Below are 18,442 nucleotides of genomic sequence, written 5' to 3'. Positions count from 1 at the left end.
TTAACAAGATTTTACTATTTCTTGGCAAATCAGATCCTGTTTCTCAGCTTAAAATATCATTACCTTAATTATACCCGTTTGCTTACCCAGCATTTTTAGCTGAGTACTCTGCAGGGAATTTATGAAGTCTGCCAACTCATTGCACACACAAAATATATGTGCCTAGTTACCTGTTTCTTCCCCATCAAACCTCCAACATTTGCCATCTACCTGCGAAAAATTATTTGGAGTCTGCTTGGGATATAAAAATGCCTATACAAACAATTCCAAGCAAAAATCCTAAACCTTCTAGACTTTGTTGCATATTTGGGAGCCAAACATATGTTCTCCCATTGTTTCCTTGTGAATTGCTTATCCAGTCTCTTTCTCAGTTTTTTCTAAACTCCTCTGATTGATCCCAGTCATAGTATCCCTACTGTTTAACTATTTACTGGTATTTTTTCACTGTTTTAAATCTATCCATTTCTGCCTGCTCTGGTTTTCCTGCCAAGCAGTACTTAATTAACTGATCTGTTAACTTATTCTTTAGAGCCTCCTGGCAGATTTACTGTTGTTTTAAACATTTTTTGGTGTCCTACTGCAATTTTTCTGTTGTGTTAAACATTTTCTAGTGTTTCCCAATGAACCTAGCGTAGGTAGTAGCTGTAGCATAGTCCAGATCCAGGCCTGCTGCTTCTGAAAATGTTTTTAGTGGTTTCTTTGTTCTGAACATGTTTTCCAGACCATCTTGGATTAGAAGGGGCCTACCTGCACTTTTGTGAGAGAATTGTGTTTTTGGGAACTGACTGGTAAAGGGGGGCTGGTCTAGGGCTTGGAATAAGCATTCTCATTGGTCCTTTTGAATTTTGCTGATTTTTTTTCCACAAGTGTTAACTTCTGAGCAAGTTTCTGCTTCTTTGCACATCTCACACCACTGAGCACTACCTCTCAATGGTGCGCCAAAGTGGGACAGTTAAATTCAACAAATTTTCCATTAAAACCCAGGTAGAAATATCCATTTGATGAGCTCCTCCATGATCATTTCTGAAAAGCCACCTCTAGTGACAACAGGCTTCAACCTAGCATTATGGATAGTTGGACTACCCTTGCTTCTCCTGCCAACCTTGTTGACTTGGGTCTCTTGAGGCAGCATAGTAATTGCCTCATGTACACAGACAGACCTCTATTAACACAATCTAGTACAGAGTGCAAGAGATGTATTTACACCAGGAATCTAGACCCATGCTCTCTCTCACTCAAAACAGTAACACGGAGGAGGTTATCAACTCACCCACCGCTACATATTCACATAGTACCACTACACATACACATACCACTACTTGCATACATAGTACACATCAAATATGTGGAGGTTCTCTCAAAAAGCTTACTGAAACACCAGAGACCTCCATATCACAAGACTGCTACAGCTAACACAGCACCCATGACAGACAAGACAAGTGTCTCACCCACCAAGCCCTTAAGCGTAACACTCAAAAAACAAGTTTTTTTGTCATTAGAGACTCAATAGTGAGACACATGGATGTCTCACTCTCCAGAATGGACAAGAAGAAGGTCACGGTCAGCTGTCTGTCCAGTGCCAGTATTCACCAAATCATGCATGCACTCAGGTCTCTCACCACCAAGTACTGTTATGACTCTATCATAGTTCATGTTTGTGTGAATGACCTGAGATGTACCTCACTGGACTATTTGAAGACAGACATGGTTGATCTCTCTGAGTATGTGTCCCAGGCAGGTATGTCCCTAGCCTTGAGCAGCATACTACCCTCACCTATAAAGATGCCACACCATAAACAAAAAAAAAATTGGTTTCAATAATTGGCTTAGTTTTTGGTGTCATTCCAAGGAGATCCAATTCCTGTCTGCCTGTGAAGCCATGGTTGGCAAACTCGTTGCTTTGCCAGAGACGGTTTGCACCTGGCACCCCTAGGCTTTTAGCTGTTGGCAAAGGCTCTTACCTCCCCCATAGTGCCTTTTTTAGGCAAAGTCTTGAAAACAACATTATAGAATAAGAATCATGCTGCTGAATGCTAGGAGCTTAAACCAAAAACTGTACTCCCTGGAAGCACTTTATCACTCGAAGATGTAGATGTCTATGCCGTCATAGAAACCTGGTTTAAGGCCTCAGAGAATACCCCAGCCCTGCAAGGCTACAGTGCCTTCCACACCTTTAGACAGCAAAATGAATGTGTGAAGACCAAAGGAGGTTGTGTTTCAGTCTATATTAGAGATAAATGCATCTCCCGTCTAGTTAAACTGGACAACTGTAGGGAGTTACTCCAGGTCCAAGTTGTGGTGGGTAAGACCCCCATTCAAGTCCTAGCCAGTTATAGTTCCACTCTCCATGTGTCATTACATCCACAAAGCCTACTTGAATGAACTGAAGACAATCCAAATTTTGTCAAACACAATGGTCATGGAGGATTTCAATTATCTCACCATCAAATAAGAAACCTACTCTAGCCCAAACTCGCTAGCACAAAAGTTCCTTGACTTTGTGAATTCAAATGCCCTGGAGCAAATTGTCCTTACCCTGACAAGAGGAACAAACATTCTAGATCTGGTCCTCACTAACATGTCAGACAGGTGCTCTGCTGCAAGTGTTGGACCCTCATTAGTTAAAACTGGCCACAAATCAGTCACCTTCGAACGAGCACTAATGCCAGAACTCACAAAGGGTGAAATCAGACTAGAAACTTCACCAAGCCAAACTATACCCTCCTAGGTGATGGTATAAATGCATTCCAAGCCCCACCCCAAGCTGGAAGTGGTAACTACACTGAAGCTTACACTAAAGCCCTGTACAATCACTTGCATAAGTGTATAAACTCGGCTGTACCAGATAAAATCAAAGCTAGAGCCCCAAGTAAAATCAAGCTGCCATGGCAGACTTCCAGCATAAACAAACTCAATACAATACATGCAAAAAGTTGCTATCCAGGAAAACAAAGATAAGGAGCCAATAATGGAAAAGCAGCCTCCTCAACCTTAACAGGCAAATAAGACAACTTGTCAAATCCTCCAAGAGCTCCTGTAATAGAAACTTAGCAAGTACTGCCAGGGATAACCAAAAGGCCTTTTACACCTACGTACATAACCTAAAGGGTAGGACTCAAGCATATTCAGAACTGGTGGCCAACGGCATCACACACACTGACCCTGCAGAAGTAGTGAACCTGCTAGCAGATAGGTTTGGTCAAAATTTCACAGTCTTATCCCCTCCTAACTTACAACAAACCCTCCCCCACCCCCACCCCCACCTTACATATCAGAAGAGCAGGTCCTAAAACTGTTGTCCAAAGCAAAGAAGATGACTCTATGGGGCCAGATGACATCCCAGACTGCCTTCTAAACATGAACTATCATACCCTTTTCAAGCATAGCCTAACCACAGGCTTTGTTCCTGTGGAATGGAGCACAGCTACAGTTATTCCCCTCCATAAAGATGGCCTAGCAACAGACCCAGGGAATTACAGATCCATAAACCTGACCAGCCTCATCTGTAAGGCCATGGAATATATCATTATGGACCTCATAAGTACAGACATAGGTGACCTCCAAACTCTGGTTTCTACCAAATTTGGCTTTGTGAAAGGCAGATCCTGCCTAGTAAATCTGGTGGATTTCTTTGAAAGTGTGACCAAAGCCATTGATAAGGGCAAATCTGTCCACACAGCAAACCTCAACTTGGCAAAGGCTTTCAACACAATTCCACATTCAGGCACTACCGGTAAACTTGGCAAACTGAATATAAACCCCTTCACTGTAAGATGGGTAGCTCACAAACCGGGTGCACTATCAAAATGGGTGACTCTACATCAACCAGTAGCCTTGATACCAGCGGGCTGCAACAGGGGTCAGTGCTGGGCCCTCTACTGTTTGGTATATACTTCTCAGAAGTTCAGGTCAAAACTAAAGGGTTGTGGCTAACCAAGTTTGCAGATGACTTCAAATTAGGAGCAATCATTGAATCCCCAAATTATGTTAGTATACTCCAGGAGGGTCTCACACAGACCGTGACTGGTGTATTAGTCACAGTCTCAAACTGAATGCAAAGAAATGCATCAAAATTCCCTACAGCACAAACAATGCCCCTTCACACTATCAAATCAACAACAATACCCTAAGTACCCATGAAGTGGTAAGGGACCTGGGATCACAGGTTGACAGCGATCATGACTTCAACCACCATGTGTCTACCATTGTAAGGAAAGCTTTCCACATAGCTCACTTGATTAGTAAAGGCATCACTTACAGAGCAAAAGAGGTTACAACCTCCCAGTACTCTGCACTTATTCAGCCCATAATTGAGTATAATGTCCCATTTGGTACGTACAGTACTAAGCACCTGTAGCAATTACAGAGACCTCAGAGGTTTCTAAACAAGAAGATCAAGGACCTCCAGCATGTGCCTTACACGGACCAACTGATGTGTCTGTCACTATACTCCCTATCATATAGACTTCTTAGGAGAGATTTATGCCTGGCCTACAGAGCAGCCCAAGCCCCAAACCTAATGAAGTTAGTGCATATCTGTAAATCAAATGGGTCTAGGGCTTCCTGTTCCAAGGACTTAAATATGGCCTGCAACTTAAATCTGTCCCTCCAGCAATTCCTATTTATCTCCCAGCGACTGCCTCATCTTTGGAACAGGCTACCAATTCATGTGAAAAAGAGGACCTCTATGATGCTGTTCAAGAGGAACCTGGACGAGTGGATGGGGCACTGTAAATTTTTACCTGGGATAGCACCCACAACCCTCCTGGACATGGGCAGTCATCACTAAAGGCAATCTTGAGTATTGACTAGTACTTACATTGTATTACATTCATTTGAAATGGCTAGGAATAAAATGATCTCTGGGTTAATAGCCTAGGAATCTCCTATGACCGTGTGATCCTACATATTAAGTAATTGTTGCTCTGCATAGGCACGCGTCTCCAATTTTTTATTATTTCATACCTATTAAATGAAGCATAGTAATTCTGTCAGAAAACATATCTGCCATTTTCTGTGTACTAAAATATGTTTACAAACTCAGCTAAATTGTCCACTGGCCATTCCTCGACCAGATTGCATAACTAGTTAGCTATTGGGTCACTCTTTGCAACTGTATTTACATAATTCTGTCCCATTGCTTTTCTTGTTTTTATTTTGTTGCATTTTTTTCAACATCTTCCTCTTCTTTATTTTTCTTAACCAGGCCTTTTTTTTCCCCATTTTCTTTAATGTTTTTCCTCTCATTTACCAAATTGCTTTACAGAAAGTTCTGCATTGCCAGCAGCGATTTCTCTGTGCTCATACCACAGCCTATCTTCTTCTAGGGACTATGTGCTGTGTGATTATTACATCATAGCAACTTTTAAAGATTCCATATTTTGTCAGTATTGTTCATAGTCTTTTAATAATCTTTTTCTTACTAACTTATATTTCATGTCTCAACACACTGTTTTGATGTCTAACCCATTCTTATTCATCACACTTATGTTTTTCTATAAAAAGGTAGGTAAAAATAGTTTTCCATATTTTTGTATCTTTGTTCTGTATATTTTAAGACAGAATAATGCATCAGTTATTATTTTCTTGGCGTTTTACTGAAGCAATTTCCACCAAAGTACTTCTGCCATAAATTGCCATTTATCTTTTATATCAAGTCTTTATTCTGGCAGAAATTTCTAGGCACCATTTTCAATCTTGCTTTGCATACTTTTCTTTGCTGTCACTGACAACTTCTGAGCCTACTCTTCGTGAAAACAGAAAATTTTCTTCAATTTTCAATCCCATAATATCAAAATGTTTTGAAAATATATGGTGCAATCTATGATTTCCTCTAACTGATTTAAACTGATACACTTCTATTACCTTTAATACAACGTTGTAGCATTTTCACTTATAAATTCTCTTCAACCTTCTTGTTCATAATAACTAAATTCCATTCCTTTTCTCATGCTGGAGCATTTCTCCCCGGGCCTCCGCTGAAAACAGGCTCTGTGGAACCTAGTCGGACTTTCCCGGTCAACAAAAATGCTGCACAAAATATCCTTAAATAAATTATGTTTGTTTTGTATTTTTCTACCCAGTTTTGTAAAAATGTATAGTTCTAAGTTGTTCGGCCTTATTTTGACAGATTCCCTCTGTAATTATGTGTATGTTTTGCCTACCACTAAGCTGATTTGGGGTATCCCACAAACAGCATTGTTTAATTGCCCTGCTGCTAACTAAGGTTTCATTAGTTGATTTTACTGCATACATTCAACCATTTATAGTGAGGTGTCTATTGTCACATACAGCATTTCCTTAAAGTGGAGAGTCATCATTTTCCTTTAAATCTGCAAAATTGGTGAGCTACTCCCCCTAAACAGAACCACTGCCCATTTAGGTATAAGCTTGATGAGGGCACTGTCAGCAAAGAGGGGGTAAATATGTCCAAATTAACCATTCTGCATTATAAGGAGTGGGATTATTAAATGGTGCTAACCATGCATGTCCTGCTATTCTTACAGACATCTCTAGAACACTTGATGGTTTCATTACCCATATTATGTGATTAAGAGAAGGTAGTGAAAGGCAATACACATACCATCAGGCAATACATCTGCCATAGTAATTTCTTGGCCTGTACTGGGTAAATATGCTGTGTATAGAATTTTTTAAATAATAAATTGATTGACATGTTGATCAGCATTTTTTTGTTAACATTTCCTCCTTTCATGATTTATTGACTGGAAGCTTCTGGTGTTAAATTAGTCAAACTGTTGATAAGCATATAAAGTATCTAAAGATTTTATATGCGACAATCCTCTAGCTTCCCCTATTATCACCACTGTGTGATTAATGTCCTTCCTTCCTTTATAAGCTACAGCGCACTGATAGTGGCAAGTTCTAACTCCCAAAGCTGTTGTGGAATCATCTGCTGATTTCTGCAAATACACAGAAAGGCATCCTGAATCTCATATTTATTCCCAACAATAAACCTTAAGTACTGACACTGGACATCATGCACCACTGTTTCCCAGGTACTGCTGTCTGGATGTATACTGCCGTACAGTACTGCAATGACAGAGGTTCTTCCAGCCATGCACTTCTGTTGATTTGTACAAGTACTGCATCCCATGAAGGTTGCTACATCATTACACTTTCTGCATTGCTTCTAGTAGCTCATGAGGTCATAGCTATCTTTGTTCACTGCTATGAGGTAAACTTTGACCGCTTTAGTGTATGAGCTCTTCTGTTAGGCCCTTTGTCATACAGTTCTTCTCTCCAAGCTTTTCAGCTTCAACCTTTAGTAAAAATTCACTCAATATTGTTGCATTACCTTCCATCCTGGTTCCCAGCTTAGTCATATGACCAGTGATGCTACAGTGCACATGGAGTTACTGACTTCCTGCTGCTGGTCTTACAACTTAAAACTAAATTGATGAGCAGAGGCTTAAAAACATACTGTTGAGCCATGCACATGTATGTTAAAATGCTGTTTTCAATTAGAATGTTGTTTTGAAATGTTATATATAAATCATAGTGCTGTACAAAAGTATTGATGTGGTTTATGTAGCAAACATTATTTTAAAGAATGCAGCAGCAAAGTCTAATCTGGTGCATCTGTTCAGGCAATGTTAAAAGTGAAGGCTGTAGATCAAGATGGCTTCTCATGTAGATGGAGATCTGCAAGCAAGAGTAGAAACTCTTAGGGACATCAGAGCCAGAAACATGACCAGAGGAAACAGGGTACCAGGAAGCTGTATGTGCATCTAATCGGAGGGATGCCTTCTCTGTGGAATACTTGGAACATAGACATGGATGTGCATCTACTTTTAAAGAACCTACAACCTGAAGACCAAGTAGAAGACAAACCTAAATAGCAGAGTACTGTAAGCTGTTTGTTTTGAGAGAGAGTTTTTTTCTAAAGCAGTTGTATGCTGTTTTTTCATTTTACGCTGAATACCTCAAGTGTGTATGTGCATGTAAGCATATTGATTACTACTCTAGTGTTTTTTTTGCCAGGCATAATTTGGGTGATGTTCCAAACCGAACTTATATTTTGCTGCTCCTTCATAACCTGGCTGTGCACATGCATTTGATGTTAATTTTTCCTCGTGGAAGGTGAGAGATAGACAGAGACCTTTTTTGTGTTGTGTGAGAACTGTTGCCCATTGATCAGTCAAAATAAAGAAAAGTAAGTAGACTATGAGGCAAATCAGCACAGACATTAGTTGGCATGTGATAGCCTTTCATGAGAAGAGTAATATTATGGATAAGTACTAGATCCGCCTCCGGGAACAGCTGCATATGATGGCTAGTGTGCTGAGTCACTCCAAAACACAGCCCACCTATACAAAAATGCAGCAAAGACTAGAGTAACCTCTGTGTTTCCTGAAAAATGCCAGTTGTTAAGCTAGTGAAAGAAATCAGCATAGAAATGAAGGAAACCATAGCGCATAATATGGAACCATGGCAGAAGATTCCAGACATTAAGTAAGTAAGAATGTCAGTAAAGTTATGGAGGAGGAGAAGACCATAGTAATACATTAAACTAAAGAAGAGAAGACAGTAAACCTGAACAAATTCCTAGGTTTCACTCTGTAATGTCAAAACAGAAGAGTGGTAGAAGCAAAACTTTCAACAGTTGGTAATTAGACAAGAAAAATCTAATGACAAAAAGGTAAAGAACTACCAAAACCACAGGCAGAAGGTCATTGGTATAAGTTTTTTTTTTCAGAATAAATCTATATGTGTTTGTAGGCATAAAGGCTAAACCTCCCATTTCATGTCATTGTAATAATTGTAATAATGAAAGTATTTATGAATTGGCACATGTACAGATAAAGAATAAACATTTTAATAAACTTAGTGAAGATTGACACATTAAGCAAGACCAGGAAAAGTACTGTCAATGTGGAAGAAAAAACAGAGCAGCAGGGTGGTCCCAGCCCAAGTCCATATATTTTTAGTTGAAGAATGACTTGGCATGTAGGGAAAATAAAGGCAAGAAAGAAATGCTACACCAGAAGTTCTAAAACGTTTTGGAACACATATGATAAAAGTGATGTATAGATATATTTTGAGAGGATATCTGAGGAAGGAAAAAAAGCCAAATCTAGACTTTTAGCTGGATTTTACTGACCTTGTATAGTGAAAGGCATTAAGAATCTGTATGTAGAATGCAGGAATTTGAAAAGATTACATGACATCCTGGGCTCAGATATTTTAGCAATAATCCGTGACTGGGTGTAGGTAACACTGAATTTATTTAAGGTTGACATGGTTTGATAATGAGAACAAAGTCCAAATGATTAAATAAAGCAAATCCTGCATTATCCACATACTAGTGAATTATTGCTATTGTACAATGACATTATTTAAGAAAAGTAACTCCTACCTTATATAAATAGTCATTGTATAAAAACACTTTAGTACCCTTCTGCCAGCTTCTGGTAGTCAGAGATATCAAGATATGTACTGGGCATGCTCTGCGGCTGCACCTTAAGTACATTGCTATCTGTGTCATTTTTGTTTTATGCCACTTTGATGTGGAATTTTCTATGGAGAATCTGTATGGTTTTTGCAGATTTCTCTTGACTATGCAGTTCTTTTTCCTCATATTTTTGTTCCGGTATTCACAGAAGCTGCCGTTATCTGGGACATGAGTGAGTATTGAAGTCAGTAAGAGGTTTCGATGTAAGCTGTGGAGCTCCTTGAAGGCGGTACTCCCAGTATTGAAACTGTGAGGTTTTTAAATATTATATTATTCTGATCCCTGGAGCAATTTTCTCCTGACAGATAAATATATATATATATATATATATATATATATATATTTTAATGTGTTGAAGTAGAAAGCAAATCATTTTATCAGTGAGTATACAAAAATATGAGGAAAATTAGGGATGTTCTATAAAAGTGTGGACAGTTAAGAGATATGATTACCAGCAGTGCGATTGTGTTGTCAGTAAGCATATCTCTGAACTGTACATGCTTTTGCTGAGCATCCATGATATTTCTCATATTAGAGTTCTATCCCACATAAAAAAAATGTATATTAATTTAGGCAGAATGATTGTTTGAGCAAAAGTTTAAAATGGTTAAACCACGAACTTTTCCACAAACCAGAACCAAGCCAAAAGCCTCAGAAAGGAAAGACGGAATCCACACTGTGTAAATTAAGCACTTTCGTTTTTTTAATAAAAACTTCTTCAGAATACCATACAAACAAACAGATACAAAACTATACAAGACTGACTCATTTTATATCATACCCATTCATAAAATTAATGACATCATAATTGACAAATAAGTTAATTGATTAACCCTTTTGTTACATCAAATAAATAAATAATTTCATAGAACATTTAAATAGCCTATAAAACACAAATTATGTGTTTTGAATTATAATATATGGTGTACAAAATAAAATATAAAGTATAAAATGTGGAACAATATCTATTCTCTTTAAACATTAATGACCTTCCATTTTAAGCCTAAGAACAGAACTAATAGAAATACTTGTATTTAGTCCTGGAAACTGTGCTGCGTTAGTTCTTAGCTGCCATCTAAGTTCTCTGTTTTCCAAATAGTCATTAAGGGGACCCCCTCTATCCCCCATAGTAACCTGATCAAGCACTGAAAATCTAAAATTATGGCCTGTATTACTCTTAATATGACTAGCCAATACATTTTTCATATCCTCCTTTTTGATGTCATAGAGGTGTTGGTACATTCTGCTCCTAAGGGCATTAATTGTCTTGCCAATATAGAAACAGGGACACTGGGTACACATCCCTATGTACACAACACCCTTACTACTACAAGTGTATTTCTTCTTATAGATGTGTTTCCCATAATTAGGTATAATTAATTCAGTCCCTTCCAAAATATACTTACATTGTGAGCAAAACCCACATTTAAACATACCTCTAATCTCAGGACAGCCTTCTTGTACTCTTTCCAACATGTTTTTTATAGTTGTATCCTTTTTATAAACTATATTAGGGCCAGTTCCTACAATATCCAAATGTTCCTGATTAATACCAAACAAATTCCAATTATGTTTTATTATATTCCTTATGTTTGTAAACTGCTGATTATATTTGAAAATAGCGGCTCTTTTAAATGTGTTATTTTCCCTTCTATGATCACCTGAAAAAGAGACATCACACCCTTTACCTAGTAAAGGGACAAAAATCCCTTGTTTTCTTTTATTTATGACCTCTTTCAAAATGTTATTAATAAACCGTAATGGATAACCTCTGTTTGTTAACATTCCCTTTAAGGTATGAATTTGGTCTAAAAACTCTTGATAATCAGAAATCATCCTAGCCAACCTTACTCCCTGTCCTTTCACCAGTGCCTTCATCTGACAAAGAGGATGGAAACTGGTGAAATGTAGAAGTGAGTTGGAATATGTGGGTTTTCTAAAAATAGTAGTCTCGAAACAATTATTAAGGTTGTTCTTGTAAATAGTAATATCCAGATAATCAATTTTCTCATTTGATATAGTATGTGAAAATTCCAAAAAAGTTGTACTTTCTTTAATAAATCCCAAAAATTCATTTAATAATTCCAAACTTCCATCCCATAAAATGACGATGTTGTCTAGGTACTGCCCATAATATTTCCAGTGTTTTTCATAGGGGCTAGCCATAATAAATTCAGTCTCCCAAAATGCTAAAACTATGTTAACAAAAATGGGTGCGCAAGTAGCCCCCATGGCTACACCTTTGCTTTGTTTAAATAGTTGTCCCTCAAATACAATTATATTGCTGTCCAAAATGATTTCCATAAGGCTTCTAAGAGTAAGAATCCTGTCATGCCTCATTTCAGTAAACCGACATAGGTATGAATAAAACCAGTCAATACCAATTTCGTGGGGGATGACGGAAAACAAATCCTTGACATCTATGGTTACAAAAATAAGGCTATGATTGTACATGTTTTTGTTGATCTTTTTTAATAAGTCCCATGAGTCCTTAATGATCCAATTACAATTATTTAATATATTTTTCAATTGTGAATCTATGAATTTAGCTATAAAATAAGTTTTTGACGCTTTTCCGTCAACTATAGGTCTAAGGGGGGGGTTGTTTACATCTTTATGTAACTTTGGTATACCAAAAGTCTCTTTTTCAGGTGATCATAGAAGGGAAAATAACACATTTAAAAGAGCCGCTATTTTCAAATATAATCAGCAGTTTACAAACATAAGTAATATAATAAAACATAATTGGAATTTGTTTGATATTAATCAGGAACATTTGGATATTGTAGGAACTGGCCCTAATATAGTTTATAAAAAGGATACAACTATAAAAAACATGTTGAAAAGAGTACAAGAAGGCTGTCCTGAGATTAGAGGTATGTTTAAATGTGGGTTTTTCTCACAATGTAAGTATATTTTGGAAGGGACTGAATTAATTATACCTAATTATGGGAAACACATCTATAAGAAGAAATACACTTGTAGTAGTAAGGGTGTTGTGTACATAGGGATGTGTACCCAGTGTCCCTGTTTCTATATTGGCAAGACAATTAATGCCCTTAGGAGCAGAATGTACCAACACCTCTATGACATCAAAAAGGAGGATATAAAAAATGTATTGGCTAGTCATATTAAGAGTAATACAGGCCATAATTTTAGATTTTCAGTGCTTGATCAGGTTACTATGGTGGATAGAGGGGGTCCCCTTAATGACTATTTGGAAAACAGAGAACTTAGATGGCAGCTAAGAACTAACGCAGCACAGTTTCCAGGACTAAATACAAGTATTTCTATTAGTTCTGTTCTTAGGCTTAAAATGGAAGGTCATTAATGTTTAAAGAGAATAGATATTGTTCCACATTTTATACTTTATATTTTATTTGGTATACCATATATTATAATTCAAAACACATAATTTGTGTTTTATAGGCTATTTAAATGTTCTATGAAATTATTTATTTATTTGATGTAACAAAAGGGTTAATCAATTAACTTATTTGTCAATTATGATGTCATTAATTTAATGAATGGGTATGATATAAAATGAGTCAGTCTTGTATAGTTTTGTATCTGTTTGTTTGTATGGTATTCTGAAGAAGTTTTTATTAAAAAAACGAAAGCGCTTAATTTACACAGTGTCAAAAGTTTAAAATGGGAAACAAAGTGTTAATATTAGCTCCCTGTGCTGAAAATAAATTCCTAGCAAGACTGCAAGAACCCTTTGAGATGATGGAGAAAATGAAAAGTGGCCTGCAAAATCAAACTTTAAAGAAAAGATCCAATCAGATACAGCACATGTTGTTGCTGTCTTTCGGCTTTTCCCGGTTAGGGGTCGCCACAGCGGAACTCTGGTCCGCTAATGATTGGCAGTAGATTTTTCATGAACACCAAGGTGCCAGCTCGGCGTCCAACCTTCAACGAAGACACGCCCATTTACACATGTCTTTCGAATGCCTATCCAACCGCGGGGAGGACATGCAGACTCCACACAGAAGGCACTCCCCACACTCCAGCCAAGAATCAAACGGGAGAACCTCTTGCTGTGAGGCAACAACTCTACCACTGCACCACCGCAGATACAGCACATAAACCTATTAAAATCATGGAGGGAAGTTGAAGCCTCTGTAGTCAGCTTGGGAGGCAAGAAATGTGATATCAAGGAATTCCATTTCTGCTTTTCAAATACATACAACTTTTTCTGACACCAAGAAACAAGAAGTAAAAGAATTCTTACTGAGAAATAATATTTTTTCTACACTACTTAATAAAACAAACTAAATTCAATAGTGTACTGAAACTGTGTTGAGGGGAAAGGGATACCTACATTTTTATACAGTATCAGAGTTCAAATGAAAAGTAATAAATTAAGTGGCAAAAAAGATGCTTAAACTGGGAGTCCCTAAGTGAATGGAACAGTCCAGTTCTGTTGATCACTAAGCCTGATGGCTCCATAAGATTTTGTAATTATTTCAGGAAACTGAATGTGATGTCCAAATTTGGTACTTATTCAATGCCCAGAGTGGGTTCATAGAAAAACTGACCAAAGCAAGTTTTTTGACGACCCTAGATTTGTCCATGGGGTATTGGCAGATTCCTATTACCACTGTTGGCAAACAAAAGACAGCATTCTCTACTCATGAGTGATATTTGCTGTGTACTGTTTGTAGCCTTTGTTCCCCCAGAGCTCCAGACTCTCTCCAAAGGATCATGGATAACTTTCTGAGACCTTACTTCACATACTCAGCTGCTTAGCTTGTTGACATAATTTATTCAGAGGACTGGAAGTCACTGTAGAGTGAAATGGAAATCAATGTAGAAGCTGTGATGGACTCTTAAGAAAGGCAAAACTTACACTTAATGCTGCCAAAAGAAAATAATTGCATGTCAGTAGCCAGTTACTTAGAGTATGTGATTGGAACATGGGTAATTACAATCCCAACAGGCAAAATAGTAGCTATCAAGAACTGATCAATATTCAATGCCAAACATCTAATGATATCATTCCTAAGGTTAGCAGGCTACTGTACAATGTTCATATATAACTTTGCTACCATAAACTGACTTCTAACAGATCTTACTAAATTAATGAAAGTAAGGCCACTAGCAAGGTAAGCTGGGACCATAGCAGCAGATAAGGTTTTTAACTATCTGAAAAAACATTTTGTGTTAAAAGTCAGTCTTAGTCAATCCTGACTTCAGTAAGCCCCTTGTTGTTTACACTGATGGATCGCACATATGTCTAATGAACACCCCATCTCCTAGATTAACAGAAGGTTAAGCAGGCCTGAGGTCAGATACTCTGCCACATAGTAAAAATGCCTTCCCATGAAATGGACACTCACTTCATTACAGTACTGCTTGCTAAAGCAATTTGTGTCACTAACTGACCATGCACACCTGCAATAACTAGATAAACAGAAGGTCATCAGCAAAGTTAGCCAGGTGAGTTTTTTTCCCTGTAGCTCTTTACATTTATAGGTAAATATAGGATGGGTAACAGGAGCACCAAATGAGATGGTATAACTAGATCCCGTAACCCAGCCTATTCAGGATAAAATTGGTGACTCTGTTTTGGGGGTTGGTGATCATGACAGCTGTTAAAATGCTGTTTAATATACCATTTGTCATTAAAATTCTGTTTTGATGTGGTATATATACCAAACACTGTGGTAAAGCATGCAGCAACAAAGACTAATCTGAGGAACTCGTGATCATATCAAAAATGAGGGGTGTTGCCTAAACTTTCACAGATGTTTGCCTCAGCCTGAAACTTGACCAGCTGAAGTCTTAAGTAACAGGCATATATCTATAGATATACATGAGTTAGTAATACCAGAATCTTGCCTGAGGAGAACCATGTTACTATTTACTTAGTGCAAAATATTTAAAAAATGTATTCAAAGCAAAACAGCATATTAAAATCCAAAAAGTAAACTGTAGGAAATCTTCAAAAAAGTATGCAAAACTATGTTAATTAAAAACTAAAAAAATCTAAAAGCAGATGAAGCGACTCTTCTAGGGTCTAGAGTGACGTGCCTAAAAAGATGGTGGTCTGAAGAACTCCTACAGGAATACTTGGAATCAGTGACCAGAATCAGGTAAAGTAGAAGGATCTACCATTTGAAATGTCAAGACCTGCTAGAGCAAGTCCCGAAATGCAGGGAATGAATGGCTGAAAAATCAGAACTGCATATATTAAGTTTGAGATGCCTTTTCACAATATATTTCCTTTGCTCAGAGATATGGCAGTCATGGAGATGGTATTTATAAGATCATGGGAGAGCTTGCCCCCATATGGTTTGGGTACAGGGAGGCTTGCTCGATCCCAAACACCCTCCGCCCCCACAAAAAGAAGTTTAAATGAAAAGACTGATTTTTGAGATTCACTCGTCTCCTCGGTGTTCAGTCTTTTTTTTTTTTTTTGGCTTTTTGGCACTTGGTATTTTGAGTGTCACCATTTCAATAGGGAGATGGGTCCACAGGAGCAAAAGCTAACTTACCAGATATCTCCACTCAGGTCTGTGGAACAGCTACCAGCCTTTTCCTGATGACCTGATGTCTCTTGCCCAGGATAATGGGTATCAGCAGCTCTTTCAGCTAACCAAGACCCAGGTTTTGAAGGTCACATTAGGTTTGGGTCATGATTATAAAGTCACAGTTAATTATGATTGGAAGCAAATGCAGATCCAGTAAGATCAGGGGAAAGGTGCATGATGTTTTAGTCTAAGAGTTCTGCACTTGCTAAAGTCAAACTGCATGACAATCCATAAGCTCAAGGTAGATGGTATAACAGTTCTCCAGACATGAGATGTACACACTTGAGCCACTTTTTCTAGGTCTAGTAATGTACTTGGTCAGTGATACATTTGCTTACAAATTGTGTTGAGAAACTTATTTAATTGTGTGAAAATTATTTCCCCTAACTATCTCCATGATGTTAAAAACAACAGATGAGGTAAGATTTAGGGTCATGCAATTAGGTTCAAGATTGTGTCTCTAAGAAACACATGAAAGAAATTATTAAACTAGCGAAAATCTAATGCCATGTTAGTGGATAAGATAAGTTTCTTACTGTTTCCAGTCAGAGAAATAATATAATATTTATTATCTAAACTATAACAAGGCATACAGCTGTCTGCTAGATCTATTTATATTTGTCTCTAAAATGTGAAAAATTAGGTAGCTTGGAAAATTCCTTGTATTCATGTGAGGAAGTGATGCAAGAAGACACTACATGTCCTAGGAACTGTTCTGAGCATGTTGTTCATTCTTGTTTGCTTTTTACCTTATTTAAAAGCAAAATGGTTGCACCTTGGTTTGTGATTGAAATTGTCTGGCAGATAGCACAGAGGCCTAAGGTTATGAGCTGTTGATAAACTGCTCATGTAATTCAGGGTTTAATCCCATCCTCCTCCATTTGCCTATTGTGCGACTCTGAGCAAGTCACTTAATCAGACTCTGCTCCCAGGCTTAATTTGAGGAAGGTCCCTGTGGATAATTGTTTTTCCCCGGTTAACAAATATAAATTTGCAATGTTTTTTTTTTTTTTCAGAAAATTGCAAGGAAATCCCACAATTCTTTTTCAACAAGATAAGAGTCATCTCTTTTTGATTCATCCACTAAGCGCTTCAGTGGTTCATTAATGTATTTAAAAGATTTTTTATAATGAGGTTAAGAAGATTGCTTCATCTCTTCATGAAATCTTCTGTGAATTGTACCCTGGTGTCCCACAAGCTTATTATAGTTTTCCCTGAATTACTAGACATTTATTTTCCAGTCCATTAAGTTGTCATTGAGGACTAGGGTATTTCCATCTATCTTAGAAGCGGCACTGATTGCTGCAAAGAAGCACACCGAATCCTAATGAGTTGTAAAATCACTGCCCAAGCTCTAACCTATGAATTTTTGGGACTGTTACTGATAAAGTAGGGTGCACAGAAATATTCCATTGTAGAATTTTCTGCCCTCTTACACCCTTAGCAGTCCACTGTTTGACTGGCCAATGATATCCTGATGGGCAGAGATTACAGATTATTCAATGATGGTCATACCTCTCAGTGGCCTTTTAGATGATTGACAACTGCATCCTTGCATAGTGACTGAAATATTGTGGCAATACAGACACTGTTGAGGAAGGGCATTATGGGAAAAGATATTTCTTACTAATATTATGCTGACAATATTTAAGTTTTCCTAATCTTTACTCGGGAGTCATGTGTTCTTTTCTGCAATAGCTTATGAGCAACCAACCACCTTATGTTCAACCCAGGAAAAAATGAGGTTGCGCTCCTTCATGCAACCATTCATCTGTCACATCTTCCACTGCTGTCCCCTTAATAACATGGGATGGTGGAAACAAACTGGATATTTTTTATCTTGTGTTCATGATCTAGGTGTGTTTCTGGATGGCAGGCAGACGACAAAGACCAAGCTTCATCTGGATGTCTCAGCTCCAAGCATTTACTTAATATTCATTTATTTATTTATTGCTTTTGTTAACCAGGAAAATTCAAACGGAGAAAAAAAGATCCAAACATCAAGAAGACCACTCATTTTACAAATAAGGCAGTAATGTATTTATTAATAGGAATATTTCTCTTTTGCAGGAAAACCTAAAATAGCATCAGGTAAATATTACAGCATTGAACATGTTTGGTTTAAATGATTCCAAAATGGATTCAACACGCATAAGAATATGCATCATTCTCAGAACATTTTAAAAACATCCAGTAAGTTTAACTATTTTTTTTTTCTTTCACAGCTCATGTGGATCGTATACTGGTGTAGTGGTTATGGAGCGATTACAGCAGCACAGAATGTCTTAGACCTCCTTCAGTATCTCATTACTCCACTAGGAATTCTTATTTCCATTCGTGAGGAGGTAAGTGAACCTAAGTTAGTGTTATATATTGCAGATCCAGACTAAATTATGTGTATATATATGTGTGTCTCTTTGTTTGTATACAA

At 37.5% G+C, this 18,442-nt stretch overlaps 1 protein-coding gene across 2 annotated transcripts in view; it reads left to right on the top strand.

Annotated features, from left to right (window-relative positions):
• PTPN5 (protein tyrosine phosphatase non-receptor type 5) overlaps positions 1–18,442 on the top strand; it is a 772,658-nt gene that overhangs the window by 233,559 nt on the left and 520,657 nt on the right. For both annotated transcript variants that reach the window (XM_044082854.1, XM_044082853.1), the window contains exon 4: positions 18,237–18,356. In XM_044082854.1, coding sequence (XP_043938789.1) covers positions 18,237–18,356 — 120 coding nt within the window. The remainder of the gene's footprint in view (positions 1–18,236; positions 18,357–18,442) is intronic.

The sequence above is a fragment of the Protopterus annectens genome, chromosome 9.part0 (genome assembly GCF_019279795.1).
Source record: "Protopterus annectens isolate FY-2018-M chromosome 9.part0, PAN1.0, whole genome shotgun sequence".
Lineage (NCBI taxonomy): Eukaryota > Metazoa > Chordata > Ceratodontiformes > Protopteridae > Protopterus > Protopterus annectens.
The sequence above is the reverse complement of the archived record's forward strand: the minus strand, read 5'-3'. Positions and strand labels throughout refer to the sequence as shown.